General features: G+C 41.7%; 1 protein-coding gene across 3 annotated transcripts in view; it reads left to right on the forward strand.

The window, feature by feature from the left end:
• Nucleotides 1-25,734, forward strand: part of RBMS3 (RNA binding motif single stranded interacting protein 3) — a gene marked incomplete at its 3' end in the record, with an annotated part of 1,264,947 nt that overhangs the window by 256,985 nt on the left and 982,228 nt on the right. For all 3 annotated transcript variants that reach the window (XM_080673189.1, XM_080673187.1, XM_080673188.1), the window contains exon 2: nucleotides 12,666-12,734. In XM_080673189.1, the coding sequence (XP_080529315.1) occupies nucleotides 12,666-12,734 (69 nt within the window). The remainder of the gene's footprint in view (nucleotides 1-12,665; nucleotides 12,735-25,734) is intronic.

Genomic DNA, 25,734 nt, shown 5'->3' on the forward strand with positions numbered 1-25,734 from the left:
CTTAGGCTGATATATACTGCAAATTAGCTCACTCATTAGGTAATTCATTATTTCCTCAGGTCACTCATTATTTTTTCCAGGAATGTTGTATGGAAGCTCAAATCCCTGAGATGTTAATAGATGTTCAGTAAGAAAACAAGTTGAGAGAGAGAACGAAAGGAGGAGTAGAAATGTGGGGGAAGGGAGGGGAGCAAGTAAATAGGTTCTCTGGAAGAATAACTTTGGGAAACGGAATTGAACAAATTGACCCAAGGATGGGTCTTCGGAGCTGAAATTCTCAATACCTTTACATGCCAAAATGTCCAGCAATTAGAGATGGGTTAGAGCACTGTCCTGTCTTTCTATGCCTGCTTTTCTGGTACTTAAACATCCCAGTGAGAGATAAGAACAATGTACAAACTCCAGCCTGTGGATCCACTCTGGCCCAAGCCTGTCTTTGTAAATAAGGTGTTTTTTTTGTTGTTTTTTTATTGGAACACAGCTGCAGCCAATTCTTTACATATTGTCTCTGGCTGCTTTCATACCACCGGGGCAGATGTGAAAAGCAGTGAAAGAGACCCGATAGCCACAGAGCCTAAGATATTTACTGTAGGGCCCATTTAGAAAAATTTTGCTGACTTCTGGGTTGGGTTGGATCACTTGGGAAATGAGCATTTCCCCAAATGAATGAAAGGGCCATTTTTCGGTAGTAGTTCCTTCTGTGGGCCCCGTTTCTGTACAGCACGGGTTGGGGAACGCTGAGTCAGCTCACGCTTTCCCTTATGAGTGTGTGCACCCCGCCTCTCAGGACCTTGAAAGTCTAACTCCCTACCTGCCCTGTTAGGCAATTGCTAGTGGAGGATTTCTGTTTCCCTGAGACGGAGAGTGGTAGACGCAGCCCAATAGCGAAAGTGAATCAGTTTGTTTTTTTATACAATATAGCAAGATCAAGTTGAGTTTCAGAGAGAGAGAGAGAGCTGCATGATAACAGGAAGCTTATCATTTATTTACAGAGCATCCTGTTCGTTGTTTTTAGTCTTTTGCAGGAAGGGCGCTGGAGGTTATCTTGTGCTCACGTCTTCAGGGACTTCGAGTTCTCTGTCTCTTTGAAGAAAGTGACTGCGAGACCTGTTAAATAACAATGTGAAAATTCAGGGACTGATTTAAAAAAAAAAAAAAAAAAGACCTAAAGGAGGAAAAATCCTGAAAGTTTTTTCCCCCCAACAATTCAGGAGGTTAATGTATTCCTGTGCCTGAGGTATGATTCACGGGATACTATATGCTTTCTACAGACTTTTATTTGTATTATAGTAAAAGGTGAATAGTTTTCCTGCCAATAAGGTGAATTGGGTATCTATTGCTATGTAACAAATGACCCCAAAATTTAGCAGTTAAAAAACAAACCCTGATTATCTTGTACAATCAGTTGCTGAGGGTAGGAACTTTGTGATCAGACTGGCTGGGTGGTTCTGGGTCAGGGTTTCTCTTAAAGTTTCAGTCAAGCCATTGCTAAGGCTGCAATTTCTGAAGATTTGACTGACTGGGGTTGAACTTTCAAGTTCGTTCACATGGATATTTGCAGGAGGTTCCCGTTCCTCACCAGGTGGGACACTCCATAGCGTGGCTCATGAGATAACTCCTCCCAGAGTAAGTGACCCAAGTGCAAGAGAGCATGGCCAAGATTATAACTAATTGAGGAAGTGACTAATCATTATTTCTATATTCTATTGGTCAACCATACCAACCCTGTACATTGCCAAGGTCAATACCAAGAAACAGAGGTCCTACGAGGTCTTTTGGAGCCTAGAAACCACACTGCATTTATTTAAAACAATACGTTTTGGTGAAATCTCTTAACTCACTCCCTCCTTGCCCCTGGCCTTGGAAACTCAAAGCCCAAGGCCAGGTAGTTAAGTCTAAAATCAATTCTGCACACGCAACATCATTCCTTGCCCACAGGGCACCATTTTGTAAATGAGAATAAGCTACTCTCTCTAAGACACTTGTCAGAAAATTATATCAATTTTGTTACAGCAGGGCACTGTACAACTTCTGCTGGAAAAGGGTTGCAATATCCTGGTGTATGATTTTGTTGTGCTGTGAGTGGCTCCCTCATGCAGGGCACAACCTGCACAGCCTCATGTGTGGTGGAAGGAGCAACACTCTTTGCAGTAGAGTTTGGGTATGCATTCACCGTCCTCACTGGACTGTAACTCTGTGCGGGTAAGAACTGAGCATTCATTCATTCAATCATTCATTCATTCATTCATTCCACTAATATGTCCTGAAACACTGCTATGTGCACGATAGTAAAAGTGATGGTTAAAAAAGGAAAGTGGTAAAAAGGTAAGAAACCTTCTCTCTTGGTATTTATGTTCTAGTGAGGGACGTGAACCATGTACAATGAAACAAATACATGAGAAAAACTTCAGACAGTGCTAGGAGCTGCAGAGGAATCATAATAGGATAATGGTATAAAGAGTGACAGTGGGCGGACTTACCGGTACATGTGGTTCTTTCGGGCAGGGTGGGACTGAGGAGAATCTTAGCCATCATTGTAACACCTATTGCTGACAGAGTGCTTTCCACATACCATGTGTACAACAAAATGCTTGTAAAGTTAAAGTGCACCGAGGGGCCAGGGAACTAGCAAATAAAAACCCTGGGAGCACCATTTTGATTACAGAAATTACATAAGGTATTTTAACTACTAGGAGGAGATGGAGTCTGTATTATTCTACATCTGCTTTTTGTCAGCAAAATACAAAAAAAAGACTTGGTTAGGTGTTCTGAACAAGACTCATCTATTCCTCCTCCATCTCTGGAAAATAAATCAAACCAAGAGATAAAGCCTTTCTAATAGAGTTACTAAGTCAGTCTTTAGTACTTCATTGTCTGGAGATTTTCTCCCTTTTATTTTTTTGCGTTGAGGCTAGCTTAGATTTATTGCCTTTTGCATTTTGTCATGGAATGAGGACACAATGAGGAACTCATCTAATTTCCCATTTCGCAACTTCAGAGGGAGGAGCGTGGAGATTTGGGAGGCGGCCCAGAGGAGGGCAGTGGGATGATGAAGAGGCTGGAAACGAGGGCACGCAGAGAAAGGTTAAATAAAACGGGTTGATTTAATTGGGAAAAGAATGCCAAAGGACACTTAGCCTTAGAAAGCGACGGAGAATAGGTGAGCTACTAGTCATATACCTTAACGATCTGGGCTTTTACTGAAACTGGGAAGATTTAGGTCACCCTTTAGGTAGCATTCCTTCCCCAACTGCCAGGATTCTCTGGAGTGTTAGGAAAGTGATAGAACCCCATGACAGAGCTTGTTTGGAACGGAGTTCTGGGATTCCCTAATTGAGCTCCATGATTTCTTATTAAAATGAAGGTAATTGGTCTGTGATTGTGTCTATAAAGGATTGGAAGGGTGGGGACTGTTTCTTAAGTATCCCACGGGCACTGGTAGTATAGGCAATCAGTAAATGTCGACTAAACGTAGCAACAGATATTTGAAGCTGTGTTCTATCACAAATATAATGAGGACAGCATTCTGCTCTTTCAATAGCAAAATTATCAAAGAGACTCCAGCACTTCACCCCACATCCTTATTTTCTTTATCAATTTCCTTTTCTTAGCTTGCCTGGCATGCAGACACGTCCTTGTGACTTTTTTTTGTAGCTACTTATTAAGGTGTGCGTGGGTAGAGCCTTTGCCACTTACACTTTGTAAAGTTTCTTGCCTTGGAAGAAAGGTTTTTGAGTCAGCTCTCCCTACCTTATTAAAAATGTTACTGCTGTCGAGGTGATTTGCTTTTCTGGTCTTGTTTCTTGCATGATTCATCTCGTTGGGCTTGGAAACGTGCTTTTTCATCGGAAATGAAAACCCCAAAAGTCATGGTCTGTCATCCAGAGTTCAGTCTGTCTGCGTAACCCCTGCAGGTTCTTGGATCATCTTTGTCAATGACTTTTTGTGCTAATGCAGATGTCCAATTGGCACCTTCCAACACTATTGGTTTTTTTTTTCCTTTTCTGTTTTGTTTTGTTTTGTTCTTCAAATATGCTCAAGGATTAATGCAGGAGAGAACTCCAGCTACTGAAAAATGTATGTGTTGCCAGAGTTCCTTCTCTTGTGATGATGGGCAATTAGACTTGGAGGAAGCGAGCTGGCCAACCAAAGTACAGTTGGGGGATGGAGTGCAGCGGCTGACCGGCTGGCTGGCGGGCAGTCTTGCTGCAACATCTGGCAGATTGACTCAATTATGAGCTGCCATTGAACTGAGCCTGTCTTCCAGGTTTCTGCATACCGCTTCTCTGTCCTTTGTTTAACACCGTTACAGGGAAGCCTCTTAGTAGCACCCTCCGCTTGCGTTTTTCTCTAAAATGTTCTGCACACTCCTCCTCCTGAACCCCCTTCTCAATGATGTAAGTCACCTGGATTTCCTTAAGCCTCACAGCCCAGGGAAGGGAGAGAGACAAGATGTAAAGAAAGTAAGGTCGGTATTTTAGTTTCAACATTTCGTTAACTTCTAGCTTCTCTCTGCTATTGTAGATCACCTAGTTCTTTAAAGGTTTCCTCAAAGTATTCCTGAGACATTTCATGTGGTATAACACGTATCCATTAACCAATGCTCTCACCTTCAAAGTGGTGTCTGCTATTTCCTTATTTCTTGGCCTAGTTCCTTTCGCCATTGATATTTTATATGAAGCCATAGCAAGGGACTCTGCATTCTAGTATCTTGAAGTCTGGGCCAATGGTGCTATGCTTTCTGAGAAATTATGGTAGCCTTTAGAGCTCTGGAATCCTACCAATTTTTATTGTATTTGCCCACAAGAATGTAACTTTCATCACCACTATCTCTTATTTGAACAGTCTCCGTTTCATTCTTGCCGAAGTTGAAGAAGGTTACGTTTACTGAAACTATTAATTAATTTGATGTTTACTGAGCACTTAATATATTCCAGGCACAGGCATGCCTGGTTACAAGCGTAAATAAGACCCAGCCCCAACTTGCTCCCCCTTCCCACCATAAGCTCATGGAATGTACAGTCTACAAAAGGAAGCTGCGTGTAGAAGGCTGTTACAAGAGAGTGGGATCAGCATTTGATAAGATAGGTTCAGATGTGTTGGAAACACAGCAGAAGGGCAGTAGCGCATTCTTGGTACTCAGGAAGGTTTTCCAAGGGCAGGGTGTGGATATCCAAACTGAAACCTTACCCACCCATTTAATTGGGCTGTGGTGGTTTCAAGGTTCAATCTATATCAGTAAATTAAAGATCAGACTCTTTTCCTCCAAGCATCTTCACACAATTTCCAGAAATATTTCTCTGGAGTTTCAGAGTTCATTTTATCTGTTCAGAAAAAGGAAAAGCAACTGCTATCCATAATATCTTTGGGTCTTCATGCCTCTCCTTTTTATCATCCTTGTCCTTCAGTGGATGCAGGTAGCGGTGCAAGGGTATGCTGGGATTATTCTGGGATTTTTCTTTGCTTCTAAAATTTACTATCAATCCACTGAAGAGCCTCCTTTAGAAAAGCAAATTGCTGGATCCCACTTCCAGAGGTTTGTAAATTCCTGGGGCCAGAGAATTTTTTTAAAAATAAATCTTTATTGTTCAGATTATTACAATTGTTCCTCTTTTTTCTCCCCATAGCTCCCTTCCACCCTGTTCTCACTCCACCCTCTGCCCTTACCACCCCCTCTCCCCCCCGCCACTGTCCTCATCCATAGGTGTACGATTTTTGTCCAGTCTCTTCCCGCACCCCCCACACCCCTTTCCCTCGAGAATTGTCAGTCCATTCCCTTTCTATGCCCCTGGTTCTATTATATTCACCAGTTTACTTTGTTCATCAGATTTTTTATTCACTTGATTTTTAGATTCACTTGTTGATAGAAATGTATTTGTTATTCATAATTTTTATCTTTATCTTTTTCTTCTTCTTTCTCTTCTTAAAGAATACCTTTCAGCATTTCATATAATACTGGTTTGGCGGTGATAATCTCCTTTAGCTTTTTCTTATCTGTGAAGCTCTCTATCTGCCCTTCAATTCTGAATGATAGCTTTGCTGGGTAGAGTAATCTTGTTTGTAGGTTCTTGCTATTCATCACTTTGAATATTTCTTGCCACTCCTGTCTGGCCTGCATAGTTTCTGTTGAGAAATCAGCTGACAATTGTATGGGTGCTCCCTTGTAGGTAACTGTTTTTCTCTTGCTGCTTTTAATATTCTCTCTTTGCCTTTTGCTCTTGGCATTTTAATTATGATGTGTCTTGGTGTGGTCCTCTTTGGATTCCTTTTGTTTGGGATTCTCTGTGCTTCCTGGACTTGTAAGTCTATTTCTTTCCCCAGGTGGGGCAAGTTTTCTGTCATTATTTCTTCAAATAGGTTTTTACTATCTTGCTTTCTCTCTTCTGGCACCCCCATAATTCTGATGTTGGTACACTTGAAGTTGTCCCAGAGGCTCCTTACACTATCTTCATATTTTTGGATTCTTTTTTCATTTTGCTTTTCCAGTTGGGTGTTTTTTGCTCCTTTGTATTTCAAATCTTTGACTTGATTCTTGCGATCCTCTAGTCTGCCGTTGGATCTCTGTATAATATTTTTTATTTCAGTCAGTGTATGCTTAATTTCTAATTGGTCCTTTTTCATATCCTCGAGGGTCTCACTAAATTTATTGGCCGTTCTAGAAAATTCTTGAAAAACCTTATAACCGTGGTTTTGAACTCTACATCCAGTCATTTGCTTTCCTCCATTTCTTTCATTTGTGACCTGTTTCTTTGTCTCCACATTTTGGCTGCTTCCCTGCGTTGATAGAGTGGCTTTGTGTGCTAGGTGTCCTATAGGGCCCAGTGGCTCAGCCTCCCCAGTTACCTGAGGTGGACACTCTTGGTGCACTCCTTTGTGGGCTGTGTGCACAGTCTTGTAGTTAAGCCTTGATTGTTGTTGGTATCACTGGGAGGAATTGACCTCCAGGCCAATTGGCTGTGAGGATCTGCTGTGTCTATGATGGGAGAACTTCTGTGCTGGAGACACCCTTATGAGACAAGACTTGCTTCAGTGGGGCTTTGGTGCCCACTTAGTCTGCCCGCTGAGTGTGTCCCTTATGGATCTGAGGAGTTGTAATCTGGATGGTCCTACTTTGACCCCTGGGTATACTGGCTCTTAGATCTCCAAGGAGGTGCTTATTTAGCCTCTGCCTGAGGCCACCCAGCAGGAGCTATGGAGAGATCTGCAGATTCTTCTTCTTTGGGTTTTGGAGGTGCCCAGATGAGGCCCAGCTGTGAAGCAATGTAAGCTGCTGCGGGGCCTTGGGCCTTTTTTTGGATGTTCTGGATCTCACTGACTCAGCTGCAGTTTGTTAGGTAAGTTTAGAATTCAAAGGACCAGGCCATTCATATGCAAAAGCCTCTGCACTCAGCTTGGATGGGGCGGAGTCTCAGGGTGGATCAAACAGCAATGGCTTCCCGTCAGCCCTGCCCTAAGAGGCCCCTGGGTCTCAGTGTCCCGCAGTAGTTGCTGCAAACACCTCTGAGAGAAAGCCGCCCTCAAGTTCCGCCTGCTGCCAGACAGTCCATTTTCTCCCTGAATGAGTCTGGGTCCCCAGAGTCTCACCCGGAACTGGAGTTCAGAGCAGTCGGGAGCTTGTGTCTCCCTGCAAATTGAAAAAGCCAGCCGCGTACTCAGTTGCCAGCCCTCTCCACGCGTGCGCCTCTCCGTACCTCTGCACTTCTGTAGCTCCTCTGAGTCTCAGTGTGCTTTTCTCTTTCCTTCTAGTTGTAGAATCTCCACTCAGCCAGCTTTCCTGTGATTCTGGATGGTGTCCATTTTGTTTTTTAGTTGTAGTTTTGTAATTGTTGTGCGAGGCAGCAGTTCAGGTGTTTACCTATGCCGCCATCTTGGTTTCTCCTCTGGGGCCAGAGAATTTGCACTTTAAACCGGCATGTATCATTATGCTGATCTGAAAACTGCCCTTTTATTAACCACTAGTGGCCTGGTGCACAGATTCATGCACATTGAAAGGAAATTAATTAGAAGAAATATTTTAGTATCGCTATTTGCCCTTTCTCTGTAATAGACATGTCAACCAAATTCACAATCAACAATGACAGATTGAAACACACACTTGCGATTGGCACCAACAAGAGCTTTATATGTATTGTGCCTGCGCGAGTCAATTTAGCCTTTTATAGATATAGAATAAACTTGCTTAATTAGACCTGCTTTCTGATGTAGCTAAATTTTTTCCAGCCCAGTGAAGCACCACAACTTCTCTTTCAGGTAGTTGTCAGCAACACAGCAGTAAATAGCAACATGAAGCAGATTATTATTGTAGATCACGCAGAGACAACAAAGAGTAAAATATTTAACTGCGGAAGTGTTTGACTATGTTCTGTGCAGTGAGAAAACCTGAAGTCACCATTTCTTACTTCTTTTCAGTCGGGTCAACTTTCTAAACTTTCTAAATCTCCATTTTCCAGCTAATGAAAAGAAAATAGGATTCCACCAAGTCTCCTATCTACCTACTCCAGGACTTCTGTGAGAATCAAATGAGATGAAGCATGGGAACACGCTTCACAGACATTTCGTTAAAGTGTGAAATGTTTGCACCTGGCTATAAAGCAAGTCATGTTCCTGGGCTGAAGAAACTGCAAGGTGGCTAGTCGTTGCTAGGGAGAGGAAGCCGGGTATTGCTATGTGACATCATTGCCCAGCACCCAGAGTGACCATTTCCGGGCTGGGCTGGGCTGCGGGCAGCATTTTGCACCATGGGGTCTCAACAGCATCAGCTGCGATTTGGTGGGCTGTTGCTCCAGGGTGGTGGTGGGGCCTGTGTCCCACTTGGGGAAAGCCAAGTGTTGCTTTGTGGGCACCAGGTCCGTGGTGTCAGTGTGTGTTACGGCAGCTCCTGCAGTGAGTGTGTGCCCCCTTGTGGTCAGTGCACGTCATAGCGACCGGTCGGACGGTCGGACACTTGGCATATTAGCTTTTTATATATATAGATTGGTTGCTAAGGGCACTAGTAGGAGGCAACTGAGGATAGGAACAATTACTTACCTGGTTAGTCACATGAGTTGATTTTTGTCTGGGCTGAACTCCAAGCCACACATTATAACTAGTGTATTCAAAAACACATGAAGGAAACCCAATCAAATTTTGTGTTTTGTGCTATGAGACTGGTTTTTGAATGCAGTGACATCCATCAGAAGATGTGGTGCAGTTCTGAACATTGTCGTGTCTTTAAAATGTGTAATTCATGTTGACCAATTGTTTCATTGTTTTTCTGGACTTTCACATTTATCCTTAACCCTAGAAAGGACATGGAGTGCATGAGTCACAATAGCCTGCAATTACCATTATAAAGTTAATTACGCTGTGTCAGTGCTGAAATGCAGTGTGACCTTTAGAAAAAAGCTAAGCGTGGACATGGAAATATTGTGACACTTACCAAGAGCGGAGAGATGGGTGTGTCAGATGGAGTAATTGTTGCACTCAAATCCACAATATCCATCTTCTGCCCTTCCCACTTCAAGGTTACATTAATAATTTGGGTCATCTCCTCCAGGTCACACACCTCATTTTTCTTTAAAATGCTTTTGGACATCAGTGCTCAGATCTTGACTTTGATTGCCATAATTCTGTTTTGATAAAAAAAACTTAAAAAACAAACCCCAAAGCTTTGAAGAAGACAAGCGGTAACAAGTGTTGGTGAGAACGTAGAGGAAAGGGAACCCCTGTGCACTGTTGATGGGACTATAAATTGGTTCAGCCACTATGGAAACACTATGGCTGTTCCTCAAAAATTTAAAATAGAACTTCGATATGATCCAGTAGTTTCATGTCTGGATATATATCCAAAGAAAGTATAAATGGGATATCAAAGAGATATTGACACTCCATGTTTATGAAGCATTATTTACAATAACCAAGAGAGGGAAACAATCTGTGTGCTAAATGAGGTAAGTCAGACAGTGAAAGACAAATACTATATGATATCACTTTTATGTATAACATTAAAAAGCCAAACTTTTGAAAACAAAGAGTGGAATGGTAATTACCAGGGGCTGGGGGGTGGGATGCAGGGATTTGGAAAATAGTGTGTAAGGGAACAATCTTACAGCTGGCAGATAAATGAGTCCTGGAGAGCTAATGCACAGCTTACAGACTGTAGTCAACAGTGCTGTATTATAACCTTTAAAGTTGTTAAGAGACTACATCTTAATTGTTCTCATCACACAAAAGAAATGATAATTATGCAATGCGATAGGTGTTAGAAATCATATCATTATGGCAGTAATCATATTGCAATATGTAAATGTACCAACTCAACACATTGTACACCTTAAACTTACACAATGTTAATATTTCAATTATAACTTAATTTTTTAAAAACTTCATTTTCCTGATAATAAATGTAAAATGCATTGTTATAATTTTAGAAACCTGTATTGTCGTTTGAAACAATGATGAGTTCTGTTCTCAAAGCATGATATCTCAAAAATTAATCTGATGGTGAATGCCTAAGTCTTTCAGGAGACTTGAGACTCTGCCAAAGGCCGAATTATTGGGCTAGAAAACCAGCGAAAAGCCCCTTCCTAAAAATGTCGGGAACTTGGAGTCTGCTCAAATATTCAGGCAAGGGGCTCTTCTGGATTACCAGCATTTTCCAGTTTCCTGAGGCTTAAGAATAATTTCTGGGGGGATATTTTAAACACATAATATTGAATTTCCATGGAAATTCAGTGTTGCCACTATAACCAGTAATCACATATATTTTAAAAGTGGATTATCATTTACTGGAATAGATTTGGGGCTGGAAAAGAAAGGAGTGTGGGGAGCATCTAACTTAACCTATTTTACAATCAGGAGAAACAGCATCTGTGAAGGTACACAGTCTCGCATGGGTCAAGCCTGATACCTTCCAAGTTCATTCCTCTTGCTTCTCATTGAGGAAACAGGAGTAAGCCTTTAGTTTAACTTCTTGCTCCTTCCTCCATAGTTCTCCATTTAGCCAAGCTGTACACTGAAATGCTCCTCCCACACTTGGCTCTGGGCCCAATCCCATTCACCTCCATGGAGCAGGCGAGACAGGGAGGGCCTGAGAGTGGGTCCCAGCACTGCCCCCTCAGTTGGGCTGGTGCTACAGGAAAGTTGAACTGAGCAGGCAGAATAGAGCCTTTAGCCAACGTGCCAGTCAGCCTCCCTGTGGCGGAGGTTCAGGAGAGCAGTCAGAACCAGCAAAGGCCAGCACCGAATTGCACAGCAGTCTGGAAAGGCAGATGAAATGCGGCGACGGTGAATCCAGGGGCTGGCAATATTGTGTTGGTCTCCTGATCATTTTCCAAACACACCGATCGCTTTTGCATCTTTGTGTCCCTGCTGTTAGGTTCTCTCTGCCTGAAGCATCCACAAGTTCCCAAGGAATTGAAATCATGTGAGTTGTCTCTTAATTTCAACAATTTCAACGAGCTAGCAGGGTATATAGTTACACTCCTTAAGGAACAGAAAATATGGTGCGGTCAATCACACAAAGGGAGTTTAGGCCAAAGGAGCAGCCTGAAGCGTGTTTCACAAGATCAGGGTTCACCTCTCTGCACTTCTCTTAGCTTTTTCCTCCTGGTCACAAAATGCTTGCTCCAGCTCCATGTGGCTAATCTGTACTCAGAAAGAAGAGTGATGGGAAGGTTTTGTCTTTTCCCCTTTATAAAAAAACACACAAGATTTCTCAGAACGTTCTTCCAACCCCTGAAAAATTATACTCATGTCTCATTGGCCAGAACTAGAGGGAAGGAAGGCTGAGAAAGTGAGTATTTAGGTTTTCTAGACTCTATCTTAGAAGCAGGCAAAGAAAAATGGTTTTAAGAATGGGTTTGGATTAGCTGCTCTACAGTGAGCATGTGGTGTTTTCCAGTCCCAGGGAGCTGGTAACAAAGACGTGGTCAGGTTTTTCTGAAGGTAAAGGGTATTTTAAAATATGTTTTTATTGATTTTTTTTTAAAGAGGAAGGGAGAGGGAGAGAGAGAAACACCAATGATGAGAGAGAATCATTGATCGGCTGTGTCCTGCACGCCCCACAATGGGGATCAAGTCTGCAACCCGGGCATATGCCCTGACCAGGAGTAGAACCATAACCTCCTGGTTCATAGGTCAACGCTCAACCAGTGCGCCACACCAGCCGGTTTAAAGGGTCTTTTTTATAACAAGAATAGCCGACTCTCAAATGACCTCATGTGTTAACTTGGATATTCGTGCACCGGGTTTGTGTTTCAAGCAGAAACTTACAATAGTCTGCCTTATTTTCTTCCTCTTGAATGAATGCCTCCCGTATTTAGAGCACTTTACTGTACAAAGTGCTTCCCACCTGCTATCATGTTGGATCCTCACAGTGCTGCCAGGACAAAAATTCTTATTCCTGTCTCACGGAAGAGAAAGTTGAGACAGAGAGCGCTTGGGTGACTTGCATCAGGTCCAACAACTAGTGCAAACTGAGACTTGGTTCGAGACGTTTTGACTCTGGTGTCCACGTTCTTACATGTGTTTCAGAAGAAAGGAAACAAGGATTAAGTTCAGACAGAGTCCCAGCTACGTTCATGTTTGGAACTGCGGACATGGAATCCATTTGGTTTGGAGAAACAGAAAGTGTGTTCCATTTGTGTGACCGCATGAAATCTTTTCTTTTCCCCTCCCTTCTGCAGAGAACGTCAGCCAGCAAGGCCTCCGGTGCTCCTTCCTACAGCAGATGGTCCAGCTCCCAGCCACATCAGGTAATGCGCTCCCTTAACAGCCTTGGCATACTCCTTTTCCGCGAATTGTATGTAAACTGACATGGTTTCGTCACCGGGCAACTGTGGAAAGGATTGGGTTCTTGTCTCTTCTGCCCTCGAAGGGGGCTCCCTCCACAGAGGTCTGTGCAGTTTGGGGTCAGGGCTATGTGAGGTGGGAAAAGACTGGAAAATACTGAAGTTCCCTATTCACAGCCTTCCTCGGTGTGTAGCTGATGAAACCAGTTTAGAAATGATTGGAATTGAGTGAATCTGTCCTTTTTTTCTTCAACCAAAGATGATCCTTCCTGTGCCTTTTATTCCAGGAAATCACATATGCTCCCACGTGGGTGTGCATACATGCATGTATGCGTATGGCACATGTGTCTCTGTCTAAGAGTGTATACACCAATATATCAGAAAATGCACTAATTGTAGAATCCCCTCCGTTTTATTTTTTTGGTCTAGTCACTGGAGGTGATTAACAAATTCCCTTCAGGTCAAACAATACTGAATATTGATTAACTGCTTTTGGGGCAGTGAGACCAGCAGGGTGCTGTATGGCTCTGTATTTAAACAAAATAGGATCCTTCCTGTCGGTGAGCAGTCTTTACAGGTGACACACTGACCACAGGGCTTCTTTCTGAAGCGGCACATGACGAGAACACGAAATGTGGACGCTAAAAGCTGAGTAGGACTTGCATTCAGATTACCTCCTGGTTATGAGACCAGATAGAAACTCCCATTTGTCCTTTGCTTTATGCGTCAGAATTCTCTCTGAGACTTTTCATGTCACCAAGTCTGGCTGTAGTGATTATGAGAGAGGTGCATTATAAATGGATTCTATTCACATTTTCTCCTTCGTTTTATTGACCTTTGTAGACATTTGGTATTGGTGGTCATTTATTCCGACATCAGCATAATGTGAAAACTCTTCTTGTATACTCCTTTTTCTCTTCTCGTTGCAACTGGAAAGAAACACTTATCAATAACACAACATTGGATAAAATTAGTAAGAGAAAAATAAATTCTTTCATCGTGTAAGATTTTATCATAGTTCCTATTTCTATACTGAATTGGTTGGTGGGGATAAAAAGCTGATGTGATGTCTTTGTCTGCCTCCATTGGCCTCAGCTTTCCTGTGGATGCTATGGTTTCTGGTACCTTTGGAAGGATGTAGGTATTGCTTCATGGGTGTAAGCTTAGAGAAGAAGTGCAGAAAGGGGCAGTGGTGCCAGACACAGGAGATTACTTTGAATATGCAGGTGTCCTTTACTTCCTATGTCGTAAGCGTAACCTGAAAATGCACATTGGGTTATGAATCAGTATTTCCGATTTCTGTTCTCACATTTTCCAGAGACCTAGTTGAGCAAGTTACTACTCACTTCTCTGCACTCACCCTGATGTTGGATGTTATAATATGACATGATATGGTATGATATGATATGATATGATATGATATATAAACTGTCAGGGTCTAATGAAAGTGAGACCCAGAGATGATGATGTCCAAGGTTATATGACGCAGTTGGCCTGCATTGTTTGTCTTCCCCTCCTCCCCCCCTCTGGAACTCATTCAGTTTTACAGATGAGATCATCTGATGTAATCATTCTGAAACCGGACACAGTGGGTCCATGGCTGCCTATCACTACTTGAGCCAAATGAAGCAGAGATAGGGTTGGTTGGTGGGGTCATAACTTGATGGCATTTTTAAATGGTACCCTGATTAAAACTAATATTGGTGACATATCTTTTGTATGGAGGATTCCCTTTAATTCTAAGTGCAAGGAGTGGTACAAATTTTTGTCATTAGGTGACTTTGTCATTGTGCAAATGTCATAGAGTGTGCTTACATAGACCTAGATGGTATAGCTCTGTTGACTAATGTGTTTGCCGACCACTGGGATAGGGGCTTAATCACAAGGAACAACAACAGCCTGTAATTATTGGAATCGAGAGTCTAGGTCAGTGGTTGGCAAACTCATTAGTCAACAAAGCGGCAAATCGCGGCTCGCGAGCCGCAGTTTGCCGACCACTGGTATAGCCTACCACCATTATTGTATGTGCTATACTTTCTATGATGGGCAGCCTGGTAGGTTTGTTTACACCAGCATCACCACAAACACGTGAGAAATGAGTGGCATTATGACGTTAAAGCAGCTACGGCATTACAGGTGGCTAGGATATGTGTGATGACTACAGTGTTACCACGCCTATAATGTTAAAATGGCTAAAATGTCCTTGACCAAAACGTCGTTTTGCGGTGCATGACTGCATTCTGTAAGTTTTTGCCTATTGTGCAGGTCATGTGCTCCTTTTGCTTTCAGAACTATCTGTACTCACCCCTTGACGTCTGCTTCCCCAGGCTTCCTGGCTCACTGACCCCTACAAAGGTTCTCCCAATGGGCAGCATTGTTGGCAAGTTGGAAAGAGATAGGGAGGGGAAATCCAGGATATATTTCTCCCTCTCTGTTGCTGTGGGTAGTACATCTCCCTGGTCTGAGCCTCATTGTGGATCCAGTTCTGAAAGGCTTCCGGCCTGTAGGTAAAATCCCCTATGACCCCCAAACCCCCAGCTTCAGGGGAGGTAGCAGTGTCCCTCACTCTTCCCTGTCTGTTTTCTAGCTCTCCCGAAACCCTAATACTGAGTTTCCTGCATTAAATCCCTTCTCCTGGACTGCCTTAAATGGGCTCTGTTTTCCCCACAGATTTCCGACTGTTTTCTGACAGATATACCTACCATGGTATGTTGCACTTCATTCTTTTGTTTCTAAAACAGTGGCTTTTAATTTTAGAAATATTATGTGAATATTTGCAGGATCACCAGCCTTGCAGCTGCTGAGCACTCCGAGATTTATTCTCTTGAGCTGGCCTGGTGGGTGGTAATCCCTTTACACCCTATCCCACACCGAATAATTATTCCTCTTCTTTGCTACTCATGCTCTAATCTTTCCCTTTTAAATTTGTGTTTATTGCAAAAACCTTTGTCTTTTGTGTTTGCAATGTAATAGGCTTATTGGCTTTGAAAGTACCTAACACATTCTCAGCCTGAGGTTGAAAATACAAGTGCAACTCAATTCTTGTTTCCAGCGTTATGTCTTTTTCTGATTCTTGGCATCAGCAGAACACTTAGCGGAAAAAAATTGAGTCATGGATTTATAGTCACTAAGGAAAGTGGATCTTTATCTGTTTTTTCAGATCTATATGTCTGTGTCTGAATGAAATTTACAAGCAAATCTCAGATAGACATAAGTGTAGATATAGTCATGAGAAAATCGGCACACAGGTAGGTACCTGCTCATTCAAGAAGCATCAGTCACTGTCCTAGCTGGTTTGGCTGAGTGGATAGAGCGCCAGCATGCTCTGAGTTTGATTCTGGTCAAGGGCACATGCCTGGTTTGCAGGCTTGATCCCCACTAGGGGGTGTACAGGAGGCAGCCAATCAATGATTCTCATCATTGATGTTTCTCTCTCTCTCACCCTCTTCCTTCCTCTTTGAAACCAATAAAAATATTTAAAAAAAAAAAGCTTTAGTCATTGATGCTGCCTGGGTGTGGGGCATGCTTGGTCACTTTTATGATTTGAGCAGAGCTCTTATTGCTTTGATATAATTATGAAGTAACCTTGTTTTTGTCTCATTCAATAAGCGTTATGAAGCAACCATGTCTAATCTTATGTTGATGTTTGTGAATTTTTTTGTTAAGTGGGGATCTCCTTGGCCTAGGAAGTAACACCAGACAATCTACTTTATATATTACACGTACACACACACACACACACACACACACACACACACAATCTGTATGATTGTGTATGGGAAATGGAAAGCCTACACTATCCTCCCTGATCCTTGCATTCATCCTGATCCTTGATCTCATGTATTTGAGAATATGACCAGAATAGTAAGGTGGCAATGCTCTTAACTAGAACTGACATCCGGTTGACATCTTAGCATTATAAATTGAGAGATCAGGGAAGATCTGCAAAACCAGTTCTTAGGCATTTGCAAACTGTCATGTTCTGTTTATAGATTTTTTTAAAGGATAAGGAAAAAACTGGAAATGCAAACTTGAGGTAATATAAATCCTTTCAAATATAGGCTTGTATTTGACAATGAATGATTTTGAGTGTAGGAAATTAGGGTCTGATAAATGAAATGTCTGATTAATAATAGCTTGTCTCCAAAGGTGGTGCCCCAATGAACCATGCTCCTGATACCCACCCCTTGCCTCTCTTTGTAGCTCAGTTGGCTCCCTGACTCACTGCTGATCAGTGGGATGCAGTGAAGTGATACTGAGGGACTAAGCCTAGGTGCTGAGAAGCCTTGCAGTGTTAGCCTTGTGTTCTTGGAATGCTTATTTTAGGAGAAACTACCTTCCATGTAGAAGCCCAGCAATCACGAGGAGGCCATGTTGCATGGAAGTCCAAGATAGTCTTGTGGAGAGGCTGTGTGAAAGGAAGGATGCCCAGCCGGCCCTCAGCTGTGTCAGCCATCCCAGCAGAAATGTTGGGTCTGTGAGAAAGGTTGCCTTCAGATGATTGAAATTCTAGCCACCATCTGACTGCAATTGCCTGAAAGACCCCCTGTGAAACCACCCAACTGAGCCCTGCTGGTAACTGATGATGCAGAAATAGGTAACCAAAGCAATCGCTCACCTTAAAATAAACATTACCATTCTCTTCAGCAATGGCCAGGGAAGTGCTGGCAATTAAAAGGTCAGCTATGTTGATTTGAATGAATTGTGAATATTTATTTGCATTAACCATGCCTCTTCTATAAAAACGAACATTATTTAGTGCTTGAAAATGGCAGAAATTTCCTCTTCAATCTTCTCTTCCTATGAATTTGTTAACAAATATTTTCAGACACATTGATGCCATTTAATTCTCCTTCAGTGTGCAGCGCAGATTCTACAATTTAAGACACCAGAAATCAAGAGCTGCACTTTTATTTTTACAGTATTGTCCAAAGGAGTGGTTGGGATATAGTGGGAGTCTTAATGGTCACCAAATATCCCATTTGCCCCCCTACATTGCAATTTCCCACTGAAGGCAAATGGCTCTGTAGGGCACATTTCAGCCAATGAAGTGTTAGTGGAAGTAGCATGTCGCTTATGTTCTGAGGCAATAGAAAGTTCATGTGTAATTCTCAGGTCTCTATCGCCTGACATGAGGAAAGAGGAAGACGTATTCCAGATGTTGCAATTGCAAAATGATAGAGTCTCCATCCACCTGTATCCCTGGGTGAGTGAGGGGAGCAGAGCCCCAGCCTTGTTAATCCATGATGGGCAGCAGAACAAGACAGAAACAAGCCTTTGTTGTTCTTAAACCACTGAGATTTGAGTGGTTTAATTTATTTCTGTAGTAGAGTCCAACCTCTGGTGACTCATACAGGAAGCTTAATATCCCATAAGCTCCATCACATCTACCCCAGGCCATTCAAAATCAACCTGAAATATAAATGAAAATAATATGACTTCTATGTAAACAGAGCTTCAAGACAGAATATCTGATTTTTTTCTCAAATTGGATTTATATCCCCAAGTCCCTCAATAGAGAAATTCTTGCAACAGCACTGTTTATTTACTTGGGTAATTTGAGAATACTTGACACTGAAATCATTTTCACAATCACACTTTTTAAATCTCTCATAGTAATTCTATAGTAAGCATTTAATCAAACAATTTATTAGTCGATTTAAAAATTTGTATTCAATCGATGTAATATTAATGGAAACATTGGAGTTAACTTTTTTTACTTTAAAAAATCATTACTATGAAATTTCCAAACATGTATGAAAGTAGAGAGAATAGGGTAATGAACACCATGTAACCATTTACCCAGCTGCAATAATTGTCAACATACAGGCAGTTTTTTAAACAGGTTCTGGCGACATAAAATTTTATTCTGTTTGGGTCATCCTTTCAAAGATAAGATAATAATTACATTTTTTCCCACTTCCAAAAATAGATCCAAATTTTCTATGAACAGATGTGCTTTGTGGTCATGATGGTGTCGTCTGTGTTTATTTCCAATTTTGCTCTGTAGGAATAACTTCAGGATAATTTGTAGGGTGGCTTATTTATAGGGTGACCATTTCTCCCTGTTTGACCAGATCACAGTTTACACATATTGTCTTGGGGCAATTATTAATAGCATCCCCCCTTTCATCCTCAAAAGTATCCTGATTTAGATAACAAATTATATGCTCACCCTCATTATTAAACAGGTGTGTTTGTTCCCTTGTCTAGTGTCCCATTTCTGCTTTCTTATGTCCCCAGATCTGGATTCTGTGCCTTGCATTGTAAGTCTAAACCAGTCATAATCAGTGATGTCTTATCCCACCATCCCTGGAATAATATTCAGCCATTAAAAGGAAGGAAATCATGCTATTTGCAACAATGTAGATGGACCTTCAGGGTATTACACTGTATTATTCTTTTTTAAAAAGAGGTAGAACTGAGATTATTGAATGACAACCACCATTTCCTTAAAGTAATTTCAAGATTTATTTGGACTTTAAACAATCCTAAATGAATGCTATCAGAAAAAAATAGCTGGGAGAAATAAAGAGGAAGTGGGGAGGAAAAATGATTTAAGTAGTGTCAGTGATTCCACTTGGCTGTCTTTTCAATAAACAAACACTGGATAGATGAGTTGATATATCTCCCGTTACCCAAAATATCCCTATTACCATAAGACCCTCTTCTCGCTGTTCTGTGTGTGATGTTATTGTTCAAAGATGCACATTTTTGTACAATATGACTCATAAATGTAAATGATCTACCATTGGATGCCAAAAGGAACAGAGATCTGTTTCGTCTGTAGAGCAAAAGACGTGTTGAATACATGGATATATATGTATATATATCAATTGATGTGGCACCCATTTTCCTTCCTTTAAAATCTTTCCCATTGCTTGTAAACAACAGAAATTGTTTGCTGAGCAACGTTTAATCTTTCTGCAAGTTGTTTTTGAGTTTGACATGCATCTTCATCCAATAATGCTTGTAATTGTTGGTCTTCAAACTTTTTTCGGTTGACTTGGACTTTCTTTGTCTTTCACATAGAAATCATCACTTTTAAAGCATTTAATCCAGTGTTCACAAGTATCTTGAGATGGAGCATGTTCACCATAAGCTTCCCGAAGTATACGATAACTTTCAGCAGTACTTTTCTTCAAAATAAGTAATGAATTAAAACTTCCCACTAATGTTCTTTTTTGGCATGAAATTCAACATTTTTAAGCGTAAAAATATCTATGATGTTAACACCTCCAGAAAATTTGACATATGAAGTTTTGAAGCTTGTTGTCAATACAACAAAATAGCATACATATCAAATCGCATATATATCAACATATGTGTAACTCCATCTATTGAAAAAAATCCGCATTATTAACTGGTACAGCTATCCAATACAATGCCTTCCTAAGGGATTTTCAAGTGTAGGTTTGATGGCATGATAGCATTCAATTTTGCTATGTGTAGAACTTAACCTCTGTTCAAATAGGTCTACACTTACTTCAATATAAACGTATTTATCCAGTTCAAAGCACTTGCCTAGACTAAAACTCCTAGAGTTCTTTTAAGATAGCTGCTCCTGGAAAAAGTCCCCGATAGAGCTGTTATCTCAGCAGCCAAATATTCAATTATTTTGTTGAAGGCGCAAACTCGGATTTCTTCTTGGTTCTTTCCTGTTATGGTAAATAGTAGGATTTCTGTAAATGTATTAAGAGACACCATTAATGCTGAACTGAAAAACAAGGCTGGGAAATGTCCGTCCTGTATTATTTTTGTTTATGGCACCACAAGTGGAGATTCTAACACATCTATTACTGAATGAGCAATGAATGGGACTATTTATTGGAGCATTAGTGGGTATTAGAGGCCCCTTAAGAGTAAATAACATATGAATAAACGTTTTGCTGTGGGAAGAAGTAATGAGTGGAACAAGAAGAGATTGTTGTATTTGTATGACACACTTCTATGTTAGCCAAGATATACTCCTCCCCAGAGTTTGGTCACCTCCTCCTTTTCACCTAAAGAAAAGCATGCGTGGTCAGGGATGCTCCTAACGACAACTTGTGCATTTAAGATCTAAGAGGGTCTTCATTGGGTTGAGCGGACAGACATCTTCAATGTTTTGGGGGACAGGAAAATGGAATAAGTTAGAGAAACCAGGAGTCCTACTTGACTATGACTGCCCTCGATAATATAAATGCCCATTAGCAAATTAGGTGCGAACACCTGAGTTACAGAAGCCTCCCCTGCTAATATCAGGCAAGGGAAGCTCTAGAAAATGAAGACCATAAAAGCTGGGCAGTTGTTCTTAACAATGTGTGGTTCAGTGGCAAGGGACGTGGTGTCTTTCTTCTCCAGCTGCCGATTGCTGCCTGGAGAAGTAACAAGGGCTTCACTGGCTTTGCTGCTGCTCTGAGCTGTAGTCTCCCCTGAATCACTATTGCTGCCTTCTAGCGGTGCCCGATTGAACTATTTATTTCCTTTTGGCTGCACAATCTCCAAGTATGTCTTTGGAATTTGGGAAATAAAATACTATAGGATTTGGGCTCAGAGTGATCTGATTAGTCAAAAAAATCTTTAATTTCACAGTGAGATAGTTGTGTAAGATAGATATATTTATCTCTTATAAGATGCGTGTTCATGTATGTGTATGCGTGTGCATGCAAAGATCTCTCACACTGGGGGGTGGGAGGGTTGTTGAGAATAATGGGCTTGTTACTTTGAATGGGAGAGGCTGGGAATTCTCACCACAATAAAGGTTAAGAACTTTGACTCAGAGGCAGTAGATTCACATCTCAGGTATGTCACTAGCTTGATCTTGAGAATGCTACTGAATCTCTCAATGCTTGTTGTTTTAGCTGTAAAATGTGGAAAATGATTGTAGCTAACTCACAGGATATTATGAGTATTAAATGATATAACAGTACTAAATTATAAAACAGTGAACAAAAACCCCTAGAATTTAGTTTTCGAAGTTTAAAGTATGCCATAATGAAAGCTAGGTCATTTCCACAACTTGGCAATGGACTCATACTTCTGTGCTTAAGGGTGTGGTCTGAATCATTGCTTATACTCATAGAACTAACAATTCAGTGTAGACAATCTGAGAGTTAGACCAGCATTCGTTTGCCACCATTTGAGGTTGCGTTGGAATCGATTTAGTGATCCAAATGAAGATGAATTCTTTGGTCCACAGGTCATATTAGTTCCTGCCACCTTCCAGAGTGTATCTCCAGACTCATGCTTGTTTGATTGGTGATGTTTATCTTTGTTACTGAGAGAGGAATCAGAAAACTCAGCTGTTAAGAAAACTCAGTTGTTCCTCAAGATACCTAGAAAAATACTCTCCACCCCAATATTTATTTATTCTTCTTTGAGTTTATATTGATAGTTGGCGCATCTCTTCATGGTCAAGTTGAACATTATAACTATTATAAGATCTAATTTATATAAAACATCAAAGCACATTTACATTTCACACTAAACATTTTTCTAAAAACATTTGGAAGAATTTTTATTACTTTACCTTCGGAATCCTTTGACTTCAAGAACAAATACAATTTATGAGGAGTTACGATTTCTCCACAATTGTGCATACATGCGTATTCTTGCAAAGTGAGAAAAATTGTATCTATAAATTGTTTTTAAATACAGTGTTATTTTATGAATACTAAATCTGACTACTGTTGAAGTAGCTGATTTTAAGTTTTGTAGATTTTTTTGTGGTCTACATTTTGTAGATTTTTGTTTTATAGTTTTATTTTCATGTTTTGAAGCTAATAGCTTTGTGTTTTATTCAGTTTTTATATTTTTATAGACTCTTATAAAGGTCATAAGCCCTGGATACTGATGGTTGTTCTTCATGGAAAAAAAATGACCCTACTGGTGACCTTTTTAAGAACAAGATATGGCCTTCTATATATGAGAAAATTTAAGTTGAAGGTTAAGCAGTTTGGTCCATGGTAAAAAAAAAAAAATCTAGGCATTTGGTTATATTTTACTTTTTATGCATTTGTTTTAATGCAAACGAGTAGTCCCACTGACCTTTAAAACTCGGATTATTTTTATTTTTAGAAAGTTTAAAGCAGCATATAGTCCCTAAACTTTATAACAGTCCTAAAGGGTCTTGCGAAGCACACTTAATCAATGTCATTAGCATTTCAGCAGTGAAAGTTATGAATATTCACCAAATCGGGCTAAATGAATAAGAAGCTTCACATTGGTTCAGGTAAGGTTTCACCACCAATTCTGTTCATGTCAGATAAGTTTTGCTGCCAAAAGACCTAAGAAAAAACTTCAAGTTGTCTCAGCTTTTTATATTTTGTAATTTCGTTGAGGGATTATAGACCTATGACCTATAGGCTATTGTTAGCATTAGATCATTTTACTTGACTTGTGAGATAAAAAGGGAAGATACGACCAGCTTCATTTTATGGTTGGCAAAGCTGGGATAGAGAGCAAATGAATGACTTTTTCCAGATGATAGAGCAAGTATAAGTGGTCAAAATGGAGAGGAAACTGTAGTGTCCTGTGCCTCATCTCGGGGATCTTTCCAACTTTTTTTTATGGCCTCCTTCATTATCCAAACGGCTGCTGCACTTGCAGCTTGCCTGGCCTGGGATAGCAGCCACTTCTCTAGACAAGCCAGGACTCCAGCAATTCTCAACCCAATGGTGCTGTGTGCAGTTTCATGAGCTTCTGATGCACATGGGCACCGGCTCCAAAGAAAAGCTCTAGTACTTAACACGTCAAAATATACACGTGTGGCATTTGTTGGGATGAGCTAAATTAGGTGTCACTGTTCCTTGCCAGGCCTAACACTTGCTAGTGTTTTCCTTCCCCCGCTTTGCTGAAGTCAGGAGAACTGAAGCTAGCTTCCTGCCGTATCTCCGCCCAGCTCTTAAAATCCCCTGCTCCGTTTCGCTGGCACCGCACAGCCAGTGCCCATGGTGCGTTTTATTGCTGCAGCTGTTGGGTTCACCTATTTTTGTCAGCACAAAGGTTAGTCTCAGAAGTGACAGCATGAAATAATTCCACCGATGTAGTCTTCTGGGATACCTGAAACCCGAATTATTTTCCCAACACCCGAGGACACCGAGAAGCCCATTTCATCACTGGCGGTGTCCTTAGCAGAAAGCCAACATTAGAATTCATGTTTTCCCCTTTGCCCGCAGGCATTCGTTTATTCCTTCATTTGTCTGTTCATCCAGGAAGCATTTATCAAAAACCTAGTCGTGGGCTAGTTGCTAAGAAGGTCCCATGAAGATCACAGGACAGCCGTCTCCCTGGAAAGACAGTGAGGGAAATAAGGCTTTTCTGCCCTGGCACATAAACTCAGCAGTTAGCCTAGGTGTTCACAACTTTCCAATGGAGCGAGCCAAGGCTTCATTCACTTTTCTCCAATCCCACATAAGATGCCAGGCCAGGGTAATTAAACATCATGCTTAGCAGCATTTGGGTTCTGATGACGTGTGTCTTGGGGGCTCAAAATCTGGCAAACAATCTACTAGGTTGGCTGATTTGAGAAGTTAGCCATACATGGCGTATATTTGTGGGTACATTTAAGAGCCTCTCAATTGTTGGTTCTGCTGTCTGTGAAATGAGGGTGATAGTTTTGCTGAGTGGCTTAATGAAGACATTTATAGATGTCAACTGAGCCTGATGGTGATACACACAGTAATTGGTTTCTCCCCTCCATTGCAGTCCTCTGCGCTATTTTGTCATAGCTCCCTCTTCTGTCTCTTAATGAGAGATTCTCTTGGCTGCCTTTAACAATAAGGGCAGTACTACTTTCAGGCATTAAAGAGTTCCAGTCTAGCTTAAATTAAAAATGTGCATAAACAACCAAAAGAGTAGGGGAAGACATATTTCAAATACATTGTATATATTATATATACACTAGTGGCCTGGTGCACGAAATTCGTGCGGGGGGCGGGGAAGGGGGTTATTCCTCAGCCCGGCCTGCACCCTCTCCAATCTGGGACCCCTTGAAGGATGTCCTACTGCCAGTTTACAGGGATTGGGCCTAAACCGGCAGTCGGACATCCCTCTCACAATCTGGGACTGCTAGCTCCAGCCGCTCACCTGCCTGCCTGCCAGATTGCCCCTAACCACTCTGCCTGCTCACCCCCAACTGTCCCCTGCTGCCGGCCTGCTTGCCCCCAAATGCCCCCCCACCAGCCTGATCACCCCCAACTGCCTCCCCCCCCCCCCCCCGCTGGCCTGCTCGCCCCCAACTGCCCCCCCTGCTGATCTGTTCACTCCAAACTGCCCCCCCCCCACTGTCCTGATCACCTCCAACTGACCCCCACTGATGGTCTGCTCACCCCCAACTGGCCCCCCTGCTGGTCTGCTTACCCCCAACGGCCCCTGCCATCCCATCCTGGCCTGATCACCCCCCGGCGACCCAAGGTCCCAGCCCTTCCTTTTTTTCTTTTTTTTTTTCAGTGCCTCCTTGAGTGGAGGCCAGGGCCAGCTGGAAGCAGGTATCTGGGATTTATTTATCTTCTATAATTGAAACTTTGTAGCCTTGAGTGGAGGCCAGGGCCAGCCAGGGCGGGCGGGAAGCTTAGCTTCCTCCATTGCCGGGGCAACCCAAGCCTCCTGCTTGCTCCAGCTCCATGGCCGGCCACCATCTTGGTTGGGTTAATTTGCATAGTGGCTCCTGATTGGCTGGTGGGCGTGGCTTGGCGTAGCAGAGTGATGGTTAATTTGCATGTTTCTCTTTTATTAGTGTAGATGGCAAATGACTCAGATCCAGAGTATATAAGGAACTTCCACAAATCAGTGAGAAAAAGACAAAAAATGAGCGAAAGACTTGAACAGACACTTCACAAAAAGAGGATATCCCAGTGGCCAGTAAACTTATGAAAAGGTGCTTATTTCATTAGTTATCGGACAATGGGCTAAGTGTTGAATACTAAAGATGAAAACACCATAAACTGGAGCTTCAAGTACCTTATTTTTAAGGATAGATGGA

This window comes from Plecotus auritus, assembly GCF_963455305.1.
Source record: "Plecotus auritus genome assembly, chromosome: 6".
Classification (NCBI taxonomy): domain Eukaryota; kingdom Metazoa; phylum Chordata; class Mammalia; order Chiroptera; family Vespertilionidae; genus Plecotus; species Plecotus auritus.